Below are 19,398 nucleotides of genomic sequence, written 5' to 3'. Positions count from 1 at the left end.
TGTTCCAGTGTCTGAGAAGTTGAGCATTCAAACTGACTAACTAAAGAGTAGGGGAAGCTGCGGGCGGGCAACCACTGGGAATAAGATTTAGCTTTGCACAGACATGTCACAGAAATGCTTGTTTGTATTTCTAGCAATGTATAAACATAATTTTTTGCAAGTTAAGCTGAAATGCATTTCATATATTTTGCTTACCTTTAAAGATATTAGACAACGCATATATCTTTGTTCTGTGACAACAAAGATAGAGTCTGTGTATCTGAAATACCAGAAATGTTTGTTACGCCAAACAAGTACTTTCATTAGCAGATGGAAGAATTCTTCCCCTTTTTGTCATGGTCCCAGGTACTTCCACCTGGAATCAAAAGAGGCTCAAAATGGTTGATCCATGTGTGTAGTTTCTTGTGTGCTCTTGCTTGTGTGCATGCCTTTGGAAAAAGTATTACATAGAACTTTTCTCTGGTACTACCATATTTATGTACCTTCCAAAAAGAAGTTTCATCTATGTATGAAGAGCGCAAGCTGAATGTATTTTTCTGTCAGTTGTAGATCTACAACTGACAAGTTGTAGACTTGTGACTGACTTGTGACTTGTGACTTTTGTGACTGACAAGTCACAAAAAGACTTCCTCTCTGCTATTTTTATTTTTTTATTTTTTTGACTTAGCAATGTTCACAGTGATCATCTTAGTATTCTGCTTCATGTTCCAGTTTCACACTGCAGATATTCTGAGGAAAAGGCTGCCAAGAGAGGGGTGAGTACTGAAATGCTTCTTGCTAAGGCTTGTTTTAACCATGTGAGAATGAGAGCTAACATTTTAATATGATGATTTAGAGCTCGAAAGACTAAAGAACAGAAGAGACTGATAGCTTTTCTCAGAACACTTTGCTACGCTTTGCGTTCTGAAATCAATTTTTTATGGCACCAAAATATCTGGTGAAGACAGAGCCTGCAGCACAATCAGTGAGCTCTACTGCTCAGGTAAGGTCTTGAGTACTCAGAACTTATGGCACATACTTTAGCTCAAATCCGCTTTCTCCTGTTCTTCACTTTAAAGGTGATTAAACCCACAATTTGTGAAGCATCAACCAAAGGGAAAGTTAGCATAATCTATTGTTGACAGTCAGGTTTCCCTTGGGAAAGAATGTACTGAGGATTACTTGAACCCCATTCCAGTCTTTCTATTTCCTCCCACTAACTAGGCAAAGATCTGTTTTATTTCTCAAGTGCAAAACACTGGAAGTTCAGTATAGCTACAAAGGGGAAAATTAAAAACAAGTAAATGATTTTTTATTTTTTTTTTCATATGGCACTTAGAATTGTAGATTTTTTTTTTTATATATTTTTTAAAGTTTCTGTGTGAACAACCATGAACAACCAATACTTGAAGAAAATCTCAAGTTTCATTCTGTTAAAGATACAGGTAAATTTTAACACAGTGGAAAATATTTTCCTCTTAATGCAATGCTTCTTGCACCTTCTTCTTCTTCTTATTTTTTTTTTTTTTTTTTTAATCTAATTTTGTTTCTGCTGAAGACATTTTTTTTGAATACATGTAATACTAGTTTGATGCTGGGTTGAGATTACTGTGCTTTAACTACAGTATTATTTAGAAAGATATCTAATCCAAGTGAGGAATGAACATCTCAACTTTTTCTACTGTTTATTTGCAGAACACAAATGCCAACCTTAGCAAAAGCCAGATTGAATTCTGAAATTATTGCTGTTCCAATGCAATGAATTTTTACCTGAATATATTCAGTGAAAGTTCTATTTAGGTATACACCTGCAACCTAAAAATCCTATCAGGATGCATCCCAACAGAGTTCCAGTGGAATGTAAAACTTACTTCGTTATGATGCAGAAAGGAATATAAGTTCTAGTATAACATTTCATAGATTATGGACATTTGTTTTTTTTTTTTATTATTATTTTTATATTTTAATAAAATATTTACTTTCTTGGTTAAACTTAGCTTCATCTTGCTTTAGTTACCCAACAGTGAAAACTTGATCGTGAAGTTTTGCATTTATTACTAGGATGGTGGACTTCTCAGGATATGGCAGTAGCACATGTTCAATATTAAACAAAATAAAAATAAATGTATCCTTAAAATTAAGCTGGGGCCTATTTGCTTAATGAAAAAGAAATAAGCATGTACTTAAATATTTATTGGAACTGAAGTCTTCTTGCTCAAGTAGAGGACAGATTTTTTTTTTTTTTTTTTTTTTTTTTTTTTCTTGGATTAGTTTTTAACAGTTCTGTTCATACAAACACAGATGGAGCATTCAAATGTCCTGATTGCTCACATGTCCTCACGATCTGTAGCCAGGATCTGGTACAAATTTTTTTTAGCTCAGACTTCATCTGGAAAGCAGCAGATGGAAGGAAGGGAAAGGATCCAAATTTTTAATCTTTTTTTAATTATTATTATTTTTTCCTGAACAGCTGTTGTTGAGATGATTGAGCTACAGAGCCACAAATCCAAAAATGGATAAAGAAATATATACAAATAAACGTTGATATTTGGGATAAGGTTCATTAGGCAGACTACAGTCATCTATGGCTGTCATGAATATCCACCTATCATATGATGGAGATGGCAAGAATTTTGCTACTACTAGGCCTGAAAAAAAAGAAAAAAAAAAAAAAAAAAAAAAAAAAAGAAAAAAAAAAGAAAAAAAAAAGAATTTTATGTACACTTCTGATTTTTCTCTTAGTCAGGAAAAAATCTATTGACAATACAGATACTTTAATAACTGTCAGTGGATTCAGCAGAGGAGTGAGAAGTTGGTCAACAGCAAGCAGTTTGGTACATGGAATAGAGTTTTACTAAAAGGAAAGAGTTATCAGACATGGCTCAGGTTCATGGATTTCAGTTTGGGGCAATAATCTTGAACTGCCAGATGGGATATTAAATGCACAACAGAGTAATTGTGCAGGATAGGATTTACTGTCCAGTTAAGGAGTGAAAGTTTTTTCACTGAATTTTCATTAAAAGATGATCTTATTAGAATAGTATTACAGAATCTGCTGATATCACGGTGATCATGATGAAATAATTCCGATTTTCAGATATCAATAATTAATCTTATCATCTTTAAAAAAATGCAGGATTTTGATGGCAGTTCAATCAAAGTAAAATGTAAATGAAGTGCACTTCAGATTTACTTTTTTTTTTTTTTTTTTTTTTTTTCAAAATCTCTCCAGTTAAGTAAATGCCAAACTATGAAAATTATTAGTGTACTAATTGCAGCTTATTATTGTTTGTTCAATGTAATAACTTCCCTATTGGAATTCAGTAATTAAGAACAAAGGGGATCCCAACAGGCACCTATTTTACACTTGAATGTTCAGAATTATTGCACAACATTAACACTTTGTGCTGTATATCAGAGGATAATGAAGGAATTACATAACTATATCTCTGTTATCTTGTCTGAGAAGCCAAGAAATTGAATTTATTTTGGAGAAAATTGTTTATTGCCACTGTGGAAAAAAACAGTGGTCTTAAAGAAATTATATAGTATGCAAAATAGCTACATCAAACATTATTTCCCTTAAAAAAAAAAAAAAAAAAAAAAAAAAAAAAGCTGCAAAATATTATACTATATGTTCTAAAGATCTTACAGTTCCATTCAGATCCTATTTTACTGGCTATGTGGAATATAACTTTCTTAATCCTTTGTGGCATGAAAAAACAATGATAGCATTAAAGTGTAACAGTCTATGTAGAAGTTAAGTAATTTTGCTTTAATTTAAATATACCTTGAAGGGGAAAAAAAAACACAAAAACAAAACAAAAACAAAAAACATGGGGAAACAATTTGAATGCAAAGCACTGGAGCACTGATTCTTTTATTCTTGTTTTCTTCAAAAAACTCTCTGCTTAAAGCAGTAATTGAGAAAATGTCTAGAAAAAGAACTGTAAGAACAGATAAACAGATGACATTAAATGAACAATCAAACAAACAAAACAAAAACCAAAAAACTTCACATCACGCTCATCATTTTTACAGAAATTAGTATTTTACCAGAATTCTGGAGTACCTTATGGAAAATCAATTGGATTTCTTTAGACAAAGAAAATGCATTGCTTCCATCACAGTATATATGAAATATGGATTCCATTAAAACCTGTCTGCATGTATAGAATTTTCTAAAGAGATCCTTACTCTTGTTCTGCCAAACTACCAGAAAATGACAGATTTAATAAGGATACATGACAAAATAATCACTTTGCAGAAATTATGTTTGCCAGAAAAATAAATTTTAATAATTAAACAAAATGACAATTTCTGCAATTTAAAAATAGATCTTAAAAATATCTCCAGAAAACACGGCAAAAAAAAAAAAGATCAAAGATAGTTAAGAACAAAAAAGTTGAGATGACCTACAGAAAGCTACTTGTATATGTAGGAGCTAAGCCATAAATTTACGAAGATTAAAACAGAAAGAAAGAATGGATTCATTTCAAACAAATGAAAGGGAAGACTACATGGCAACATGAAAAACAGGAAGAATATAAGGAGGAAGATGAAAAGTAGTTTAGTTAAACAGAAGGCTCATGTAACCTTGTATAGTTTTATTGCAGGCATGATCCAAAGATCACTGATAAAATGGAGGTTGTAAGGGACCTCTACAAGTCACCACATCAGACCCCTGGAACAAAAAAAAATCTAAGCAAACAAACAAACAAAAAACAAAACACACAAAATAAAATAAAACAAAACAGGAAGTGTAACAAAAATAAAATAAAATAAAATAAAATAAAATAAAATAAAATAAAATAAAATAAAATAAAATAAAGGAAAAGAAAAGAAAAGAAAAGAAAAGAAAAGAAAAGAAAAGAAAAGAAAAGAAAAGAAAAGAAAAGAAAAGAAAAGAAAAGAAAAGAAAAGAAAAGAAAAGAAAAGAAAAGAAAAGAAAAGTGGAATAGACAGGTAAGCAAAGGATGAGGAAATGGTAAACAATGTGTTTAAAGTGATAACTGTATCAAAAACAATGTAACGCAATAAAAGCCAATCCAGAACAGATTTCTGGTTAAAGGCTAAATAAGCTATTCACATGGAAACAGTACAAGAAGTTTTTAATGTAATTACAAGAAATTGTCTAAATAGTTTCATAATATTCCCAGAAAACATTATGATGTGCAGAGAACAAAGCTGGATCACTTCAGAAGAGGAAACACCATTTTAACTTCACATATATCATCAGAACAAATATGTAATATTTCAGTCAGTTTTCAGAAGTTAGGCCACTGTGACACAGTGTAAGCAGCATTTCTGTGCTTTAGATTTAAGAAAGAGAGACAAAGCAAAACAATTATAAAACTTTAATAAGATATAATTTCAATTTCCTGAACTCCAGTCAAGTTTATGCACATAGACATTAGGCATTAATCATATGCTGGTAAACCAAAAAGCTCTGGTTTAAAGTCCTCCATGGAATTCAGCAGCAGAGTTGCCTCCTTTTTTAGATCAGGACTTAAATTTTCATCTGGAATCATAACCACCTGCATTCCTGCTGCTAGTGCTCCTTTGACTCCAAGTGGTGAATCTTCAAATACAAGACACTGAGAAACGAGGAGGTAAGGAGAAAGAAGCAAAAGAATAATGTTATTACAAACTTTTAATATTCAATTAATAGAGAGAGAATTATACTGAATAAAAGTGGTTTAGACCATCCCTTATCAGAACATGGCTAAACCTCCAAATTTGAACATCTGCAAGGTAACTAACCTTAAATTAATTTCAGTTTAAAAAACATTAACACACATATTTAAATCCCAGCAAATGGTTATCCAGATGTTCCTAAGAAATTTCTTTTAGAGCAATGAGTTTAAGCAGGGGCTTAATGTAAAGTTAAGCATGTGTTTACATACCTTTATAAGCAGGCAATTTAACTAAGACCAACTTTACAACTTTCACTTACAGATGTTGCATTTCTTAATGTACATGAGAGATGGAAAGAGTAAAGTACTCAGGTCAATATTAGGACTATCGAGCGAGTGGAGAGTTAGGTAGAAACTATTTGTCAGAAGAGTACTGCTGAATTAATGGCCTCATGTTTTATTTATTTCAAAACAATGATAACAAGAAAATCATCAGTTATATTTGACTGCTACTCTCAGAGAATACAGTTCAGCCACGTTAAAGTTACGTATCTCAAAACAGTCAAAATCATTAACTAGTGAAATTGACAACATGAAATCAAGGTTGTGAAAAATAATATATTATTTATGTGAATTTTGTAGTTTAATGATACAATACTGAATAAGAAATACAGTATTTTGAAAATTGAATGGCTACACTATATATATATATATTTAATAGCATGAATTTTCTCGTTTTTTTTTTGGCATTTAAACAAATCAGGATAAAGTACTGTAGCATTTGATTATTGGATCAGAAACAGACTTCTCTGAAAAAAGCAACCACTTAAAATCTAGTATTTTTTAAGTATCAACATAAAGGTACTTCTCACTATTTAGAAACTTAACATGAGCCAGCAGTGTGCTCTTGCAGCTCGGAAGGCAAACATTATCCTGCGCTCCATCAGGAGAGGGGTGGCCAGCAGGGACAGGGAAGTGATTCTCCCTCTTTATTCTGCTCTTGTGAGGCCCCATCTGGAGTACTGTGTCCAGGTAAGGAGCCCTTGGTACAAGAAAGACGTGGAGCTGTTGGAAAGGGTCCAGAGGAGGGTGACAAAGATGATCAGGGGACTGAAGCACCTCCCCTATGAAGACAGGCTGAGGGAGCTGGGCTTGTTCAGTCTGGACAAAAGAAGGCTGCGGGGTGACCTCATTGCAGCCTTTCAGTACCTGAAGGGAACCTATATCCAGGAGGAGAGTAAACTCTTCGAAAGGGCTGATAATAGCAGGACAAGGGGAAATGGATTTAAGTTGAAAGAGGGTAGATTTAGGTTGGATGTTAGGGGGAAGTTCTTTACTAGGAGAGTGGTGAGGTCCTGGGACAGGCTGCCCAGGGAGGTTGTGGTTGTCCCATCCTTGGAGGTGTTCAAGGCCAGGTTGGATGGGGCCCTGGGCAACCTGATCTAGTAAAGGTGGAAGTTTGGTGGCCCTGCCAGGCAGGGGGGTTGGAATTTCATGATCCTTGAGGTCCCTTTCAACACAGGTCATTCTGCGATTCTGTGATTCTGTGACTGGTTTGATTACTATAGCAATTGTTAAATTGAAATGTTGCAAATTGCACTTACCATAATAAGACAGCTGAAACATCCAACCACTTTATATAGCATGCATTATCCATATAAATATATTAAAAAAAAAAAAAAAAAGTCTGAAAAAACTTTGAAGGGATCAACCAACGGTAGGTTTTCAGAGTTTCAAATTACACATATTATTGGGGAAAAAAAAAATCATGTGTGATTTAAAGAAACAATCATGAGCTCAGTCAACTACATAATAAATTAATATTCATTAAAAATAAATATGACCACCAAAAGTACAATCTCAACTTCAGTAATGTTTGTTTTGATTAAATAAAATTTAGAAAGCTACTTCAGCATCTGATACAAAATTAGATTTTTATAGATAATATTTCTTCACACTTCCTATGACTGCAATATTTTTATTGATCTCAAAGATATTAATATATCTTACTAAAGTGCTGAAAAGTTTGTTCAGTTTTTATGCATGTATCTGAATAACACTGGAGCTTTTGCAATTGGCCAGTGTACCATTTCATTTTTCCATATTATATGGGTAGGGTATATTTCATCAAAGCACAGACATCTTTTAGGCATGAAATACAGTACTGAAGAGTTGAACTAATTGCATTAACTAGAACTATGATTGCATATTTCAGAGTGTGTTGAAATGGCAGAGAGAACTTTATTTAAAACAAACAAAAAAATGGTCAGTAATCACTAACACTGAAAATAACTGCTTTTTTTCAGCAAAAGCTGTAAGAAAGACAACAGTAAGCATGCAGTGTAAGCTTTGAGGTAATATCAGCTAAGGACCATAACAAAAGGCATGGAGTAAGACAAATGACATTTAGGCACCATATAAAACACATGTAAAACTATTTTACAAAGACACATGTATCTCAACCAGTAATCAGTAATTCAGTACTGATGCTGGGATAAAAATACAGTGTTCTGCACAACCTCCAACCACTGAAACAATGACTCAATACTAACTTCTCTCTCATGCATTAGGCTCTGTTTGGTGGTCTTGACCAATGTAGAGAATGCTTTCCTACACAAAAGAAGATGAGTCTTCTTTTCTTCTCAATATAATAGATTGTACCAAATAATGAGAGTAATAATAGCTAAACTTAGTTTAACTTTTGTCTGATTTCAGATTTGATGCACTGGGAGAGAACACACGACCGTATACCACATCTTTTTGCTTTTAGGTTCCTGAAAACACTTGATCAAGAAAGATTGAGGAGGTACAGAGTTAATCAGTTCTGGCTCTGTTCTCAGAGTACCAAGTCACAACCTGTGAAAACTTTATTATGATCAAAGAAAACACTTTTGCAAGACGTTTAAATAGTTGCGCTATGTACGTGTATCCCATTTCTATTATATGTATCAGAGATCAGAACAGACAGAGGGAGTGAACCCTTTCTTTACAGTTTCTTTTCTTTATCAAATATTGATCCTTGCCCTTGAATATGTCTGCAAGCACTTGGGGTCAGCCAAGGAAAAGTAAAATGTGTTTTCTAACTTGCATTTCAGTCAGAAACTTTAATGACTTTTGGTGAGCCAATAGAACTAAACCAATCTCTCCTGTGCTGATTTCATTTATACAGTCTCTAAATGCTTTCTTTTCTTATTCCAGTTTGAACAATATGACATTTTCAACTGTTGATCAGTATTTGTACTATAAGTATGCAAATCTGAAACAGCTGCAACTAGAACTGAAACACACTTCTGCCTATAGGTTTTCCTAAGAATAATTAGTTTGTTACTCTAAGGACTCTATGCGTCCTGAAACAGTAAATGAAGCCCTAACAGGCATTCCCTTTTGAAGACAAAGCTTAAATGTTGCACAGAACAGCATTATCAAGGCTTTTCAGAGACCTTTTCTAATCCAGCTCATACTAAGAAATGTACTTCAATGCTGCCTTAAAAGACTTAATTGACTTCCATGATGTAACTAAACTTAGTGTATGAGAAGAGATGATGATTATGGAAGGAAATATGCATAATGAATAGCTTAACCAATTCCCTAGAACTAAATGCAATTATAACTCTTAATTAACAAAGAAATCACACAAATGACCCACAATTATAGTGCCTGTAACATTACAGGAAACAAAATAAGTGTACTAGGTCTTCCTCCAGTCTTTATTCCTACTGACACGTATTGTCAGCAGCACAGCAACATTTTTAATATATGATTAAGGGTTTACAGAGGTCACATACAAAATAGATTTATTAAGTTTGCTGCACTGACATGTTATAAACTGCTCACTGTCCTGGCCCACCCACATGCTAAATTTAGAGATATGAAAGCAGCCAAGTTCCTCCCTATTTTGCATAAATATTGCAACATCAGCATCACTCCAACCAAGAGAGACAAATGAGATTTATACAGACTTCAGCTGAGATTCTGGCTCCTTTTCTGCATTATTTCTATAACTTGTGTCACTGATCAATACTACTGCTGTAAGATCTCCCAAAAGGTCACACTAATATAGGATAATTTTCACTCTGGAATGAAGTAGATGCTTAAAAAAGTAAAGTAGTAAAGCACATTAATTTATATTTCACTCTGTGGATCTAGCATAAAAGAAAAAATAATCACTTTATCAAAGAAAGAAATAATATCACCGCAACACATCACTACCTCATTTCCCTACATGAAATTTAAGAACAGAAGGAACAGGCTGCTAGCTAGGTCCATGGTATCTACTGCAGGCCCTCTCTAACCTATATACCGTAAATGTCTGGATGGAAAGATTATTTAAATTACAGAAATAGCTGTAATGTGTTACTACCAAAAAGTGATAACCAAAATGTTTTGAAGGACAGGAGATTAATATCAGTTTTTAAATAAAGAATTTTAAAAGCCACAGGAAGTACTTATTGAACACATAACTCTGATGACACAGGACATTATTTTACCAGTTCTAAAACAGAACAGTTGAGACTAAAGATGACATAACCTATGCACATAGAATCACAGAAACACAATGGCCTGTGTTGAAAGGGACCACAGTGATCACCTACTTTCAATCCCCCTGCTATGTGCAGGGTCATCAGCCACCAGACCAGGCTGCCCAGAGCCACACCCAGCCTGGTCTTGAATGCATCCAGGAAAGCAACTTGTCTGCAAAATAAACACTACCAAAATACTAAAAAAGAAAGAAAGAAAAAATGAATATAAATTTTTAAACTTCTTAAAAATTGGTAGATAGAGCACAAGATTATTTGATGTATGAAATATTACTATGAAATATTAAAAGAATCTTCTTTTTGCTGGCTCTGGTCTGATGATTTAAGCCTTTCAATTCACTGAAATCATCTGCAGACACTGGGACTTAGACATATTTTAGTACTTCATCTTTGAGTCAATGTTGTACAGGTATGAGTTACAAGTACTGCATTTCCTTTGAAAACAGAATGAGTAAGAGTAGGAATTGTATGTTAATTTCTCCCCTTTCTTTCCTAAACATTTTATTTTATTATTAGTACATTGTTTTTCTTATATGCAACATAGAAAACAGCTACTATGGAATTAATAATAAAATGTTAGGCTTCAGTTTTCATTTTATCTATTATCATTGTTATACTTTCATCGCCTTTAGGTCTGTTCAAACTGATACCACTGTGGTTAAATTTTTGACTGGGTAAAGTATACATAGAAACCCTTCCATCCTGTTGAGTTTTAGAACAAAATTAATATAGCTTTGTCTTCTAAGGAACTACTGACAGAATGACTCCCCAGCCATGTAGGGAAAAAAAAATAAAAATCATGTTTGGTGAAAAATTTTACTCTGACTAAAAATAAAAACACATTCTGTATATGAAAGTTTTTAAAATTAAAAACTAATAATCTATTTTATTCTCCTTCTTGCTAAATCAAAACAGAAAGGGAAAACAGTAGAGTTTTGATTGGATAGATAGATTAAAAAGGGCTAGTAAGACCTTTGAGATGTTATCCCAATGTTCATTCTTCAGATTTTGAAAAAGATCAGTCTCTTTCTGGGCTTAGTGAGAAGGTATAGTAGGAGATTATTTTATATCCTGTCGTCAAATGACCAGAAACATTTTTATCACAATGTTATGTATTTCAAGCTTCTTGTGGATTATGTGTGACAACTACTTACATAAACTCACTACTTATAATCATTCCTTCATGATCAAATCAAAAGGACAAAAGCATAATAAGGTATTTTTTAAATTTACACTCTGGAAACATTAATTTATGTACACATGCACAGTGCAGTCTTCTATAAACATTTAAAGCCTAATTAAAATTCAATCATACTGTTTTAAAAACAAATGTTCTATTGACCTTAGTGGGTATAAAATCATCTCCAAAACAGGGCTCCAAATGAAATTGATCAAGTAGAACTAGATCACATTACTTTCAGAAGTATCTTGTTAATCGTTAATTTCTGCTAACTAGAGGGCAGTCAGGCATTTCATTTCTGCAGATAATTTGTCTTGTTAAACTCCAAATATATTTTTACTTTCTTAATAATAATAATAATAATAATAATAATAATATAAACTAACAACAAACAAACAAACAAACAAATCCAGTTAATACCCTGTGGTTATATTAAAACCTAAATAGCATCTAAGAAATTACTAGTCTGAAAGATAACACTGTTGTAAATGATTTTTGTTTTGTTCAAGAAGTTTTACTTTGCTAACTATTTTTTTTTTTCAGATTTTCCAAACAATTCCACCACTCCTGAGCAAATGCTAATACTGTGAGCAATCTAGCAATTTTCAAGAACTATAATATAATTCAGAATACAATGTAGGCTCATCTACATTATTAAAAAAGAAAAAAAAAAAAAAAGAGAGAGAGAGAGAGAGAGAGAGAGGAAACACCAACAACTTCACAATCATGTCACAGCAGAGCTGGTAGGTGATTATTTAGGTAACTTGTGATTCCTTTCATCTTACTCTTTGACACAGAGTATCTAGAAACAAGGGCAAAAAATGTATTTCTCTAAATCATTAACCAGCCGACTTACTTAAACAGTACTGAATAAATTCATTTTAAGCAGATACAGTATTTGTAGTTTTGGTATACGGTTTTTAATAACTAAAACAACAATAAAAAGAAATAACTTGATTAATGTTTCATAATCTTTGGACTTAATCTGTTTCCAGAAAACAGTGGGAAATCTCAGTAGAAACAATGCATTACACTTCATTTTATTTAAAGGATGTGTGCCAGGGATAAAAAAGTATTATTAAATATACTACTTAAGAAAGTCACACAGTTTACAATTCTTCGCCCGCTCTACCCACCTCCTCTTCCTGCCCCAAGTTCATTCTATTAACAAATTCCTCAGAAGCAAGCCAAGGTGTTTTCAAAAGATATAACAAGTGAATAAAAAAGCTAAAAAGTTATAATCAAATTAAGCATGAGCATATCAAGAATACCAACTACAAGCCACCGTTCTACATGATTCATATCAATAATTGTTCAGAATCTAAATTTGCACTGGCTACTTAATTCAGATTTTATTAACTCGCTAGTATTATACTGTGCAAGTCAGTACAAGTATCAAGCTATTTACTAGAAAATTTACAAGTTAGAAAATAAAAAGTAATTAGCGGAACTTAAATACAACTTTGAATACAACACCAAAATGTTACAACTGCATGTTATTAGATTACTCTGCATATCCAGCAAAAATGCTACTCCACATTTAAGCGCATACTAGCAGCTATTGTCTCACAAAGCAGTTCATCAGAAGTTATCTTAAGGTGCCCCAGAAAGATTAAATCAGTCTGAACGGGGAAGAGGAAGAACAAGGAGAAATTTCAATTTTCTTGCTTGTTTTCAACACTCAGTGAAGTGAAAGAAAGTGCCTGTGTGAGTGACAGTCAGATCCAGACACAGCGGCTCTGTGAAGCAAGGAGAAGGTGACATTTACATGCGGGGTTATTCTGATAATTCCGGATGGATGGAGTATTCTTTTTATAGAGGATTGTGTGTTTAGAGGACAGCACACTGAGAACTTTGTATGGCAACTTGTGTTACAGGCCTCAAGAAATTCCCAGGCATTTCTGAAACAGTATCCAATTATCCCCACAGCAGAATTCTAATTCAATCAACTGTGGCTTGGATTAGCAATAGAAGAGTATTGTTCTTTTATGAAGGACACAATGCAAATACTTAGGATGCTCTCTACTGAAGCTATTCAAACTGCATAACATTCTCTCTCTCTCTCTCTCTCTCTCTCTCTCTTTCTTTCTTTCTTTCTTTCTCTTTCTTTCTTTCTTTCTTTCTTTCTTTCTTTCTTTCTTTCTTTCTTTCTTTCTTTCTTTCTTTCTTTCTTTCTTTCTTTCTTTCTTTCTTTCTTTCTTTCTTTCTTTCTTTCTTTCTTTTCTTTCTTTCTCTCTCTCTCTCTCTCTCTAAAGTAGAAAGTACTCTTCATTCATTCATACCCTCCTTCATTTACAAGACAACAGATACAAAGAGCATAATAATACAATTTCAAAGATCAAATTCTCTGCTACAAAACAATAGCTTTCAACATAGTCACCAGCACTGAACAAGAGTCTGTAGGCTGTATTTGTAAAAAATACAGACCTGCAGAAATTACCTACTGTTACTGCTGAAATCACTCCTCCCCACTGCCACACTGTGCTAACAACCACTGTTTAGTCTCCGTAAACATTCAGAAAATATTAATGAATGTCAATTGATACCATTTTCTTCTGCATGGAGGAATTCAATGACACACCTTTGCTTCCTATGAGCTTCCACATCACACACCATTTTGTCAGACTGCCCTTCTCCTGCCTTCTCTCACACAGCAGCAAAATGTAACAGAATACTGGTAGGAGGGTTTAACCTTTACTGTCATATCACCAACATCTGCTTCTGACATCCTGGACTAATAAAATAAAAGGCACGACTTTAAGAATAACCCTCAAACAAAACCAGATGTGTTTAGCCAGATCTTCAAGACCTGAAAACTCAGATCGTATCTATCATATCTTTGTGTATGGAAGAGAAATTTCCATTCTTGGTCTCTTGGTCTTCAGACATATTTACTCTCTGATTTATACTTTTTTTTTTTTTTTTTTTTTGGTATTCTCTACTGAATATTACCTATGTCTCCTATGTCTCGCTAGACATAGTTGAAATCAACATGCAAAGTTCTGAAATATCATAGAGAGGAAAAATTACCACTTGTCTTTCACTTCTTCACCTGACAGCTTGTCCTCTTTTTTTTTTATTTTTATTTTTTTTGTAGTCACAGCACTTTTTACCTGGTCGCGAGAACATATCTTTGAATAGATTGTATGGCAGTGATACTTTGTCACCTTGACATACCTACTTTCCCCAGGGAATCTTATATACTGACTGGAAGCAGAAACTTCCAAGTTATCAGCAAAATGCTGCTCATACCGCTCAGCTTCCTGTCAATTTATCCAGAAGAATATGTAGCAATACCTGTATCAGTGTCTATTTCAGAACTGACCATGTTGCTGTAATAAGAGGTGGCTTCTTTCAGTTCATGTATAGTGATGGTTAAAACAATGTATAATCTCTGTTTCTGATATGGTAGTTTTGCTAACATATAAATAGGCATGATTTGCTTTTTAAAAGCGATAAGGAGGTGGTGAAGGGGGTGGCCTGATCTTAACAGAAAGTACTTAGCTTTCTTACCTTTTCTTTACCCAAAATTTCCTAAGTACCTAACCCTAAACTCTCTTGCAGTTGCTTATTTGTACATAGACTAAAAGCTTTAGTAGAGAAGATAATTTAATTTTGATTTAACTGTGAAGAAATGAAAAGTGTTTATATTAGTATTATGGTGATTGAGGAATCTTCTGAAGGAACTTTTCTTTCTCCTCATCATAATGGTTGCTTAGCAATGTTTTTACTGTGTCTTTTGCACATTTGTCACTCAAACCCTTAAATTTAGAAGTTTCATTACAGTGCCATCTGTCTCTACACCAGTGAGATTGGCTGTACAATCCTGAACAAGAAAGAAAACCAAATTGATTCCATCCTCTCAGAAATAAGCAATCATAATAGCTGGCAGACACCAAACTGACCATGACCCGGTAATGTATTTTCATGGGAAGACTGGTGGTACACTGGGCTGCATAAGGAGGAGTGCTGCCAGCAGGATGGGGAGAGGTGGTGCACTGGTGAGGCCGCACCTGGAGTTCTCTGTCCAGTTCTGGGCTCCCAGTATGAGAGACATAGATATGCTGGAGCAAGTCTAACAAAAGGCGACAAAATGACTGAAGGAGCTGTAGCATTTCTCTTCTGTTATCCGTAACAGATAGAGAAACCTGATGAGGTTTAACAAAAGTAAGTGTAGAGTCTTGCAGCTTGGGAAGAAAAAATGCATGCATCAATGCAGGTTAGGGAATGACCTGCTGGAGAGGATCTCAGCAGAGAAGGACCTGGGGATCCTGGTGGACAACTGGTTCCCCATGAGCCAACAGTTTGCCCTTGTGGCCAAGAAGGCCAATAGTCTCCTGGGGTGCATTAAACAGAGCATAGTCAGCAGGACAAGGGAGCAGATCCTCCCCCTCTATTCCACCCTGGCATAGCCACATTTAGACTACTACGTCTAGTTCTGGGCTCCTCAGTTCAACAAAGACAGGGAACTTCTAGGGGAAGTACAGTGGCCAGCTAAAAGGATGATTAGGTGCTTGGAACACCTACCTCATGAGGAAAGGCTGAGAGGGCTGGACATGTGGGAATCTTACTGATGCTTATAAATACTTAAAGGGCAGTAGTCATGCGGATGTTTATATTGTTCTGTGGGGGAGGCATGCATGTATGTGTATCCTATTAGTACACATATTTGTGTAACTACTAAAAATACACAGTCAGCCTCAATGTTGTTTGGATTTGGGTCATGGAGCTGTGGCAGCCTTGCTTCTATCAGGCTGCAGAATTTAAAACTATTATTATATGCACTTGTATATGAAGCATGTAGTTTAAAATGTGTATCTGTGTATATGACTTATACAGACATAAAACCGTATGAAGTTATAAAACTTACATTAAATGCTGTCAAAATATCAACTGTAACTCAGGAAAGGGATAGGAGAAAAGCCTTCTTCCACAATACTTAGTCATGACTGAAACAAACCCTTAAGACTATATCCACCAGGGCACTATACAATACAGTTTACCAAGGTCTTCCCAGAACTAGGTTATTAGTTTTAAACTCTATCATATCTGATATTCTCAGTATTTGTAAGTTTCCCCTGTAATTATTTTTTCATTCTAATAGAAACATACGGAATCACATTTGCCTGCCGAATAGTTTCTAATTAAAAAATGTAGTCCTTGCTAAATGTCCCACAGATTTAGCAAAATAAGGAGCAATTCATATTCCACGCTGTCACTGTGTATGTCAGTGTTAATAGATATTAAAGTAACACGAATGAATTATTTATCAGATACTGTACAGTGTATCACTGATACTGATATGCCAGTGCCTGCTGTTTTCTCCCAGTGCTTCCATGTCATTAACTGTTGCTGAATTTGAAGAAGGCATACAGAAACAATTAGACAGATTTTTGTTTTCCTTCATGCCAATCTCCTCTCATGTTCTACTAAAAACCTGATTCTGAGCAACAGTTTTTAAAATTTATGTTATGCTGTAATCAAACATGACATCAGTAGCCTAGCTGTAGATACTTTTGCAGTATTCAAGGCTCAAAAAAACCCCTTATTTACTCAAAGTAGTTCTAGTCAACTTTGTTGGTACACATGGCAAATAAGGTAGATTTGTTTTACATGCCTATGAATGAAAAGATGATGAACATGATACACATGATGAACACAAACGTAGGTTTCAAAAAATAGATATAAGTTCTCTAATATACATAAGCTTATTGATACTGGCAGAAGCTTATGTGTCAACAGGTTTGGCACTTCACTGTCTGCACCATGATAAAATGTGCACAAAAACAAATTCTTGCAAATTAAGGTGATTTTCATTTGTACAAAATGGATCATTAAATCGAGGCATTTGCAAATAAAATGAGAGAACCATATTTATTGTCTACGTATTTATAGAGAAATAAAAACGTAGGTTTTTTTTTTGTTTGTTTGTTGTTTTTTTTTGTAAGGCATCACAAGTTTTTAGTGTTTCCAATCAATCAGACCTTCAATTGAGATTCATTAAATCTCAATTGTCAAATGAAAGCAATTTTACAACATATACAATTGTAGTTCATTTCAGAACATTCCTTTATATGAGAACAGAAAATACAGATTCTCCATATGCAGTCGGTTCCTGTCCTTCTCTTTGAAGCAAGGAGGAAGAAATGCTAGATAAAGAAATTCTAAATGAAACAGAAAGAATGAATGAAAGAAAGAAAGAAAGAAAGAAAGAAAGAAAGAAAGAAAGAAAGAAAGAAAGAAAGAAAGAAAGAAAGAAAGAAAGAAAGAAGCATTCACAAACCTATGTTTATATTAACTATATGTTAATATAGTAAGAGTGTAAACTTTGAAATCAAAACATTTCCACAGTGACTGCCTCCAAAATTAATGACAGGAAAAAGAAAAAAAGAAAAAGGTGTCAATAACTTCTACGAAACAAAACGAACAGATGGATAGAAATTAAAGACATTTAAAATGAATACCTAAATACCACAGTTCTTAGAGGAGGATGGCCTCTGCCCATATTATGTAGAAGACCCCTGCATGTAGACAATGCTGATGGATGGAAAATAGGAAACAGGGCCTCAGCTTCTCATTTACTTTGTGTATTTAGCATAGGGAGTGCTACGAAACTCCCCAACAAAAGTTAAAAGAAGTTTCAGGTTTCTGTATGCTCTCCAGATCTTTAAACACAGAATAGAACTCCAAGGAAATCTAAATCATCATAGAAGGTTATTTGGCTCATATTTTAAATTAGACAGATGATTAGACAGATTTCATGACAGTGCCATGAAATACTATTACAATTTACCATTGAAATCCTCAAATATGCAAGAATTATTTTTGAAAAGTTCATCAATCAATAAAATTAGGAAAGAAAACACAAACAGAAGGATGACTATAAACTTCAGAAAGTCCAGCAGAGGGCTGCCAAGATGGATTGGGAATGTAGTACTTGCCCTGTGAAAAAATGATGAGAGCTGGGCTTGTTCAGCCCAGAGGAAGAGAGGACCTAGTGCAACTACCTGATCTCTCTGAGGACATAATTACCAAGATGAAGATAGGCAATTTACCAAGGTGCACTGTATGAATATGAGATCATATTCATTCTATGAGGTCATAAATTGATATAGAAAAAGTTGTGACTAGAAAAAATGGAAAAAAAAAAAAAAAAAAAAAAAAAAAGTCATAGCAAGGATTAAGCACTAGAAAACATAGACCAGTGAAAAAGTATCAGCTCTACCCTTGGAAGTTTTCAGGAACTGACTCTACAAGCCTGGCATAACCTGGTCTGAATTCAATATTAAGAACTGTTTCTAGAGTACTATTAGTACACTTGTTTTTCACATCTACTGCATGCTATAACAATTACCACCTACAGAAAGGCTTGTCTGCTGGGCCAAAGGGAAATGTTTTCTTTTTTCAACATTCAATTCCCGGGCATCTCTACTATACAAAAGAAATTAACAGGTAATAGAACAACTGAAAGATATTTCTAGTATAGTACTACCACAAACTCAGATTATTTTATTACAACTTTAGATACCTTTTAGTCTCTATCTATGAGGATAATTCAGTTCTTGAGGCAGAGGGTGGAGAAGGTAGTGAAACTAAGGCAATATTCCCAGATCGGAATAAATGGAGCAAGAATTGATTCAAAAAGCTACAACAAAAAATGCAGGAGAAGACAGCACAGATCTTTCTACTATACCAAGGAAACTTGAGTGGAAAAGTACAAAAGACTCTGACAAATACTTAGCAAGGAGGAATTTTATTAGAAGTCTGAAACAGGACTGAAATACCTACATGGACCAACCTGAAACAGTTAGTCTACTTCCATACAGACTAAAGTGACCTTAGGGAACAGTCAACTATTGTTCAATAGGGTCTAATCTGACAGAGGGGAGGCAGATGTAGGCCCGCTTGCCCTGATCCAAGGAGTACTGAGACTGAGCACATACTCCCAGTAGGCACATACAAACAGTTACATAAATATATAATGGCTATTCACACAGATCAATAGCTATGCCCACCTCTCTCATGACCACAAACACCACCTCATCTTATTCTCTTCTCAGAGAAC

General features: G+C 34.2%; 2 protein-coding genes across 3 annotated transcripts in view; one reads left to right on the top strand and one right to left on the bottom strand.

The window, feature by feature from the left end:
• The window catches only part of STS (steroid sulfatase), a 178,248-nt gene that overhangs the window by 15,480 nt on the left and 143,370 nt on the right, over positions 1 to 19,398 (top strand). The window contains exon 4 of one of the 2 annotated variants that reach the window (XM_072341933.1): positions 668 to 755. The gene's annotated coding sequence lies outside the window, so the exon portion shown is untranslated. The remainder of the gene's footprint in view (positions 1 to 667; positions 756 to 19,398) is intronic. The other variant, XM_072341908.1, reaches the window with a different exon arrangement.
• The window catches only part of PUDP (pseudouridine 5'-phosphatase), a 58,725-nt gene continuing 44,647 nt past the window's right edge, over positions 5,321 to 19,398 (bottom strand). The window contains exon 4 of the mRNA XM_072341952.1: positions 5,321 to 5,576. Coding sequence (XP_072198053.1) covers positions 5,400 to 5,576 — 177 coding nt within the window. The 3' untranslated portion in view covers positions 5,321 to 5,399. The remainder of the gene's footprint in view (positions 5,577 to 19,398) is intronic.

This window comes from Excalfactoria chinensis, chromosome 1, assembly GCF_039878825.1.
Source record: "Excalfactoria chinensis isolate bCotChi1 chromosome 1, bCotChi1.hap2, whole genome shotgun sequence".
Taxonomy (NCBI): Eukaryota; Metazoa; Chordata; class Aves; order Galliformes; family Phasianidae; genus Excalfactoria; species Excalfactoria chinensis.
The sequence above is the reverse complement of the archived record's forward strand: the minus strand, read 5'-3'. Positions and strand labels throughout refer to the sequence as shown.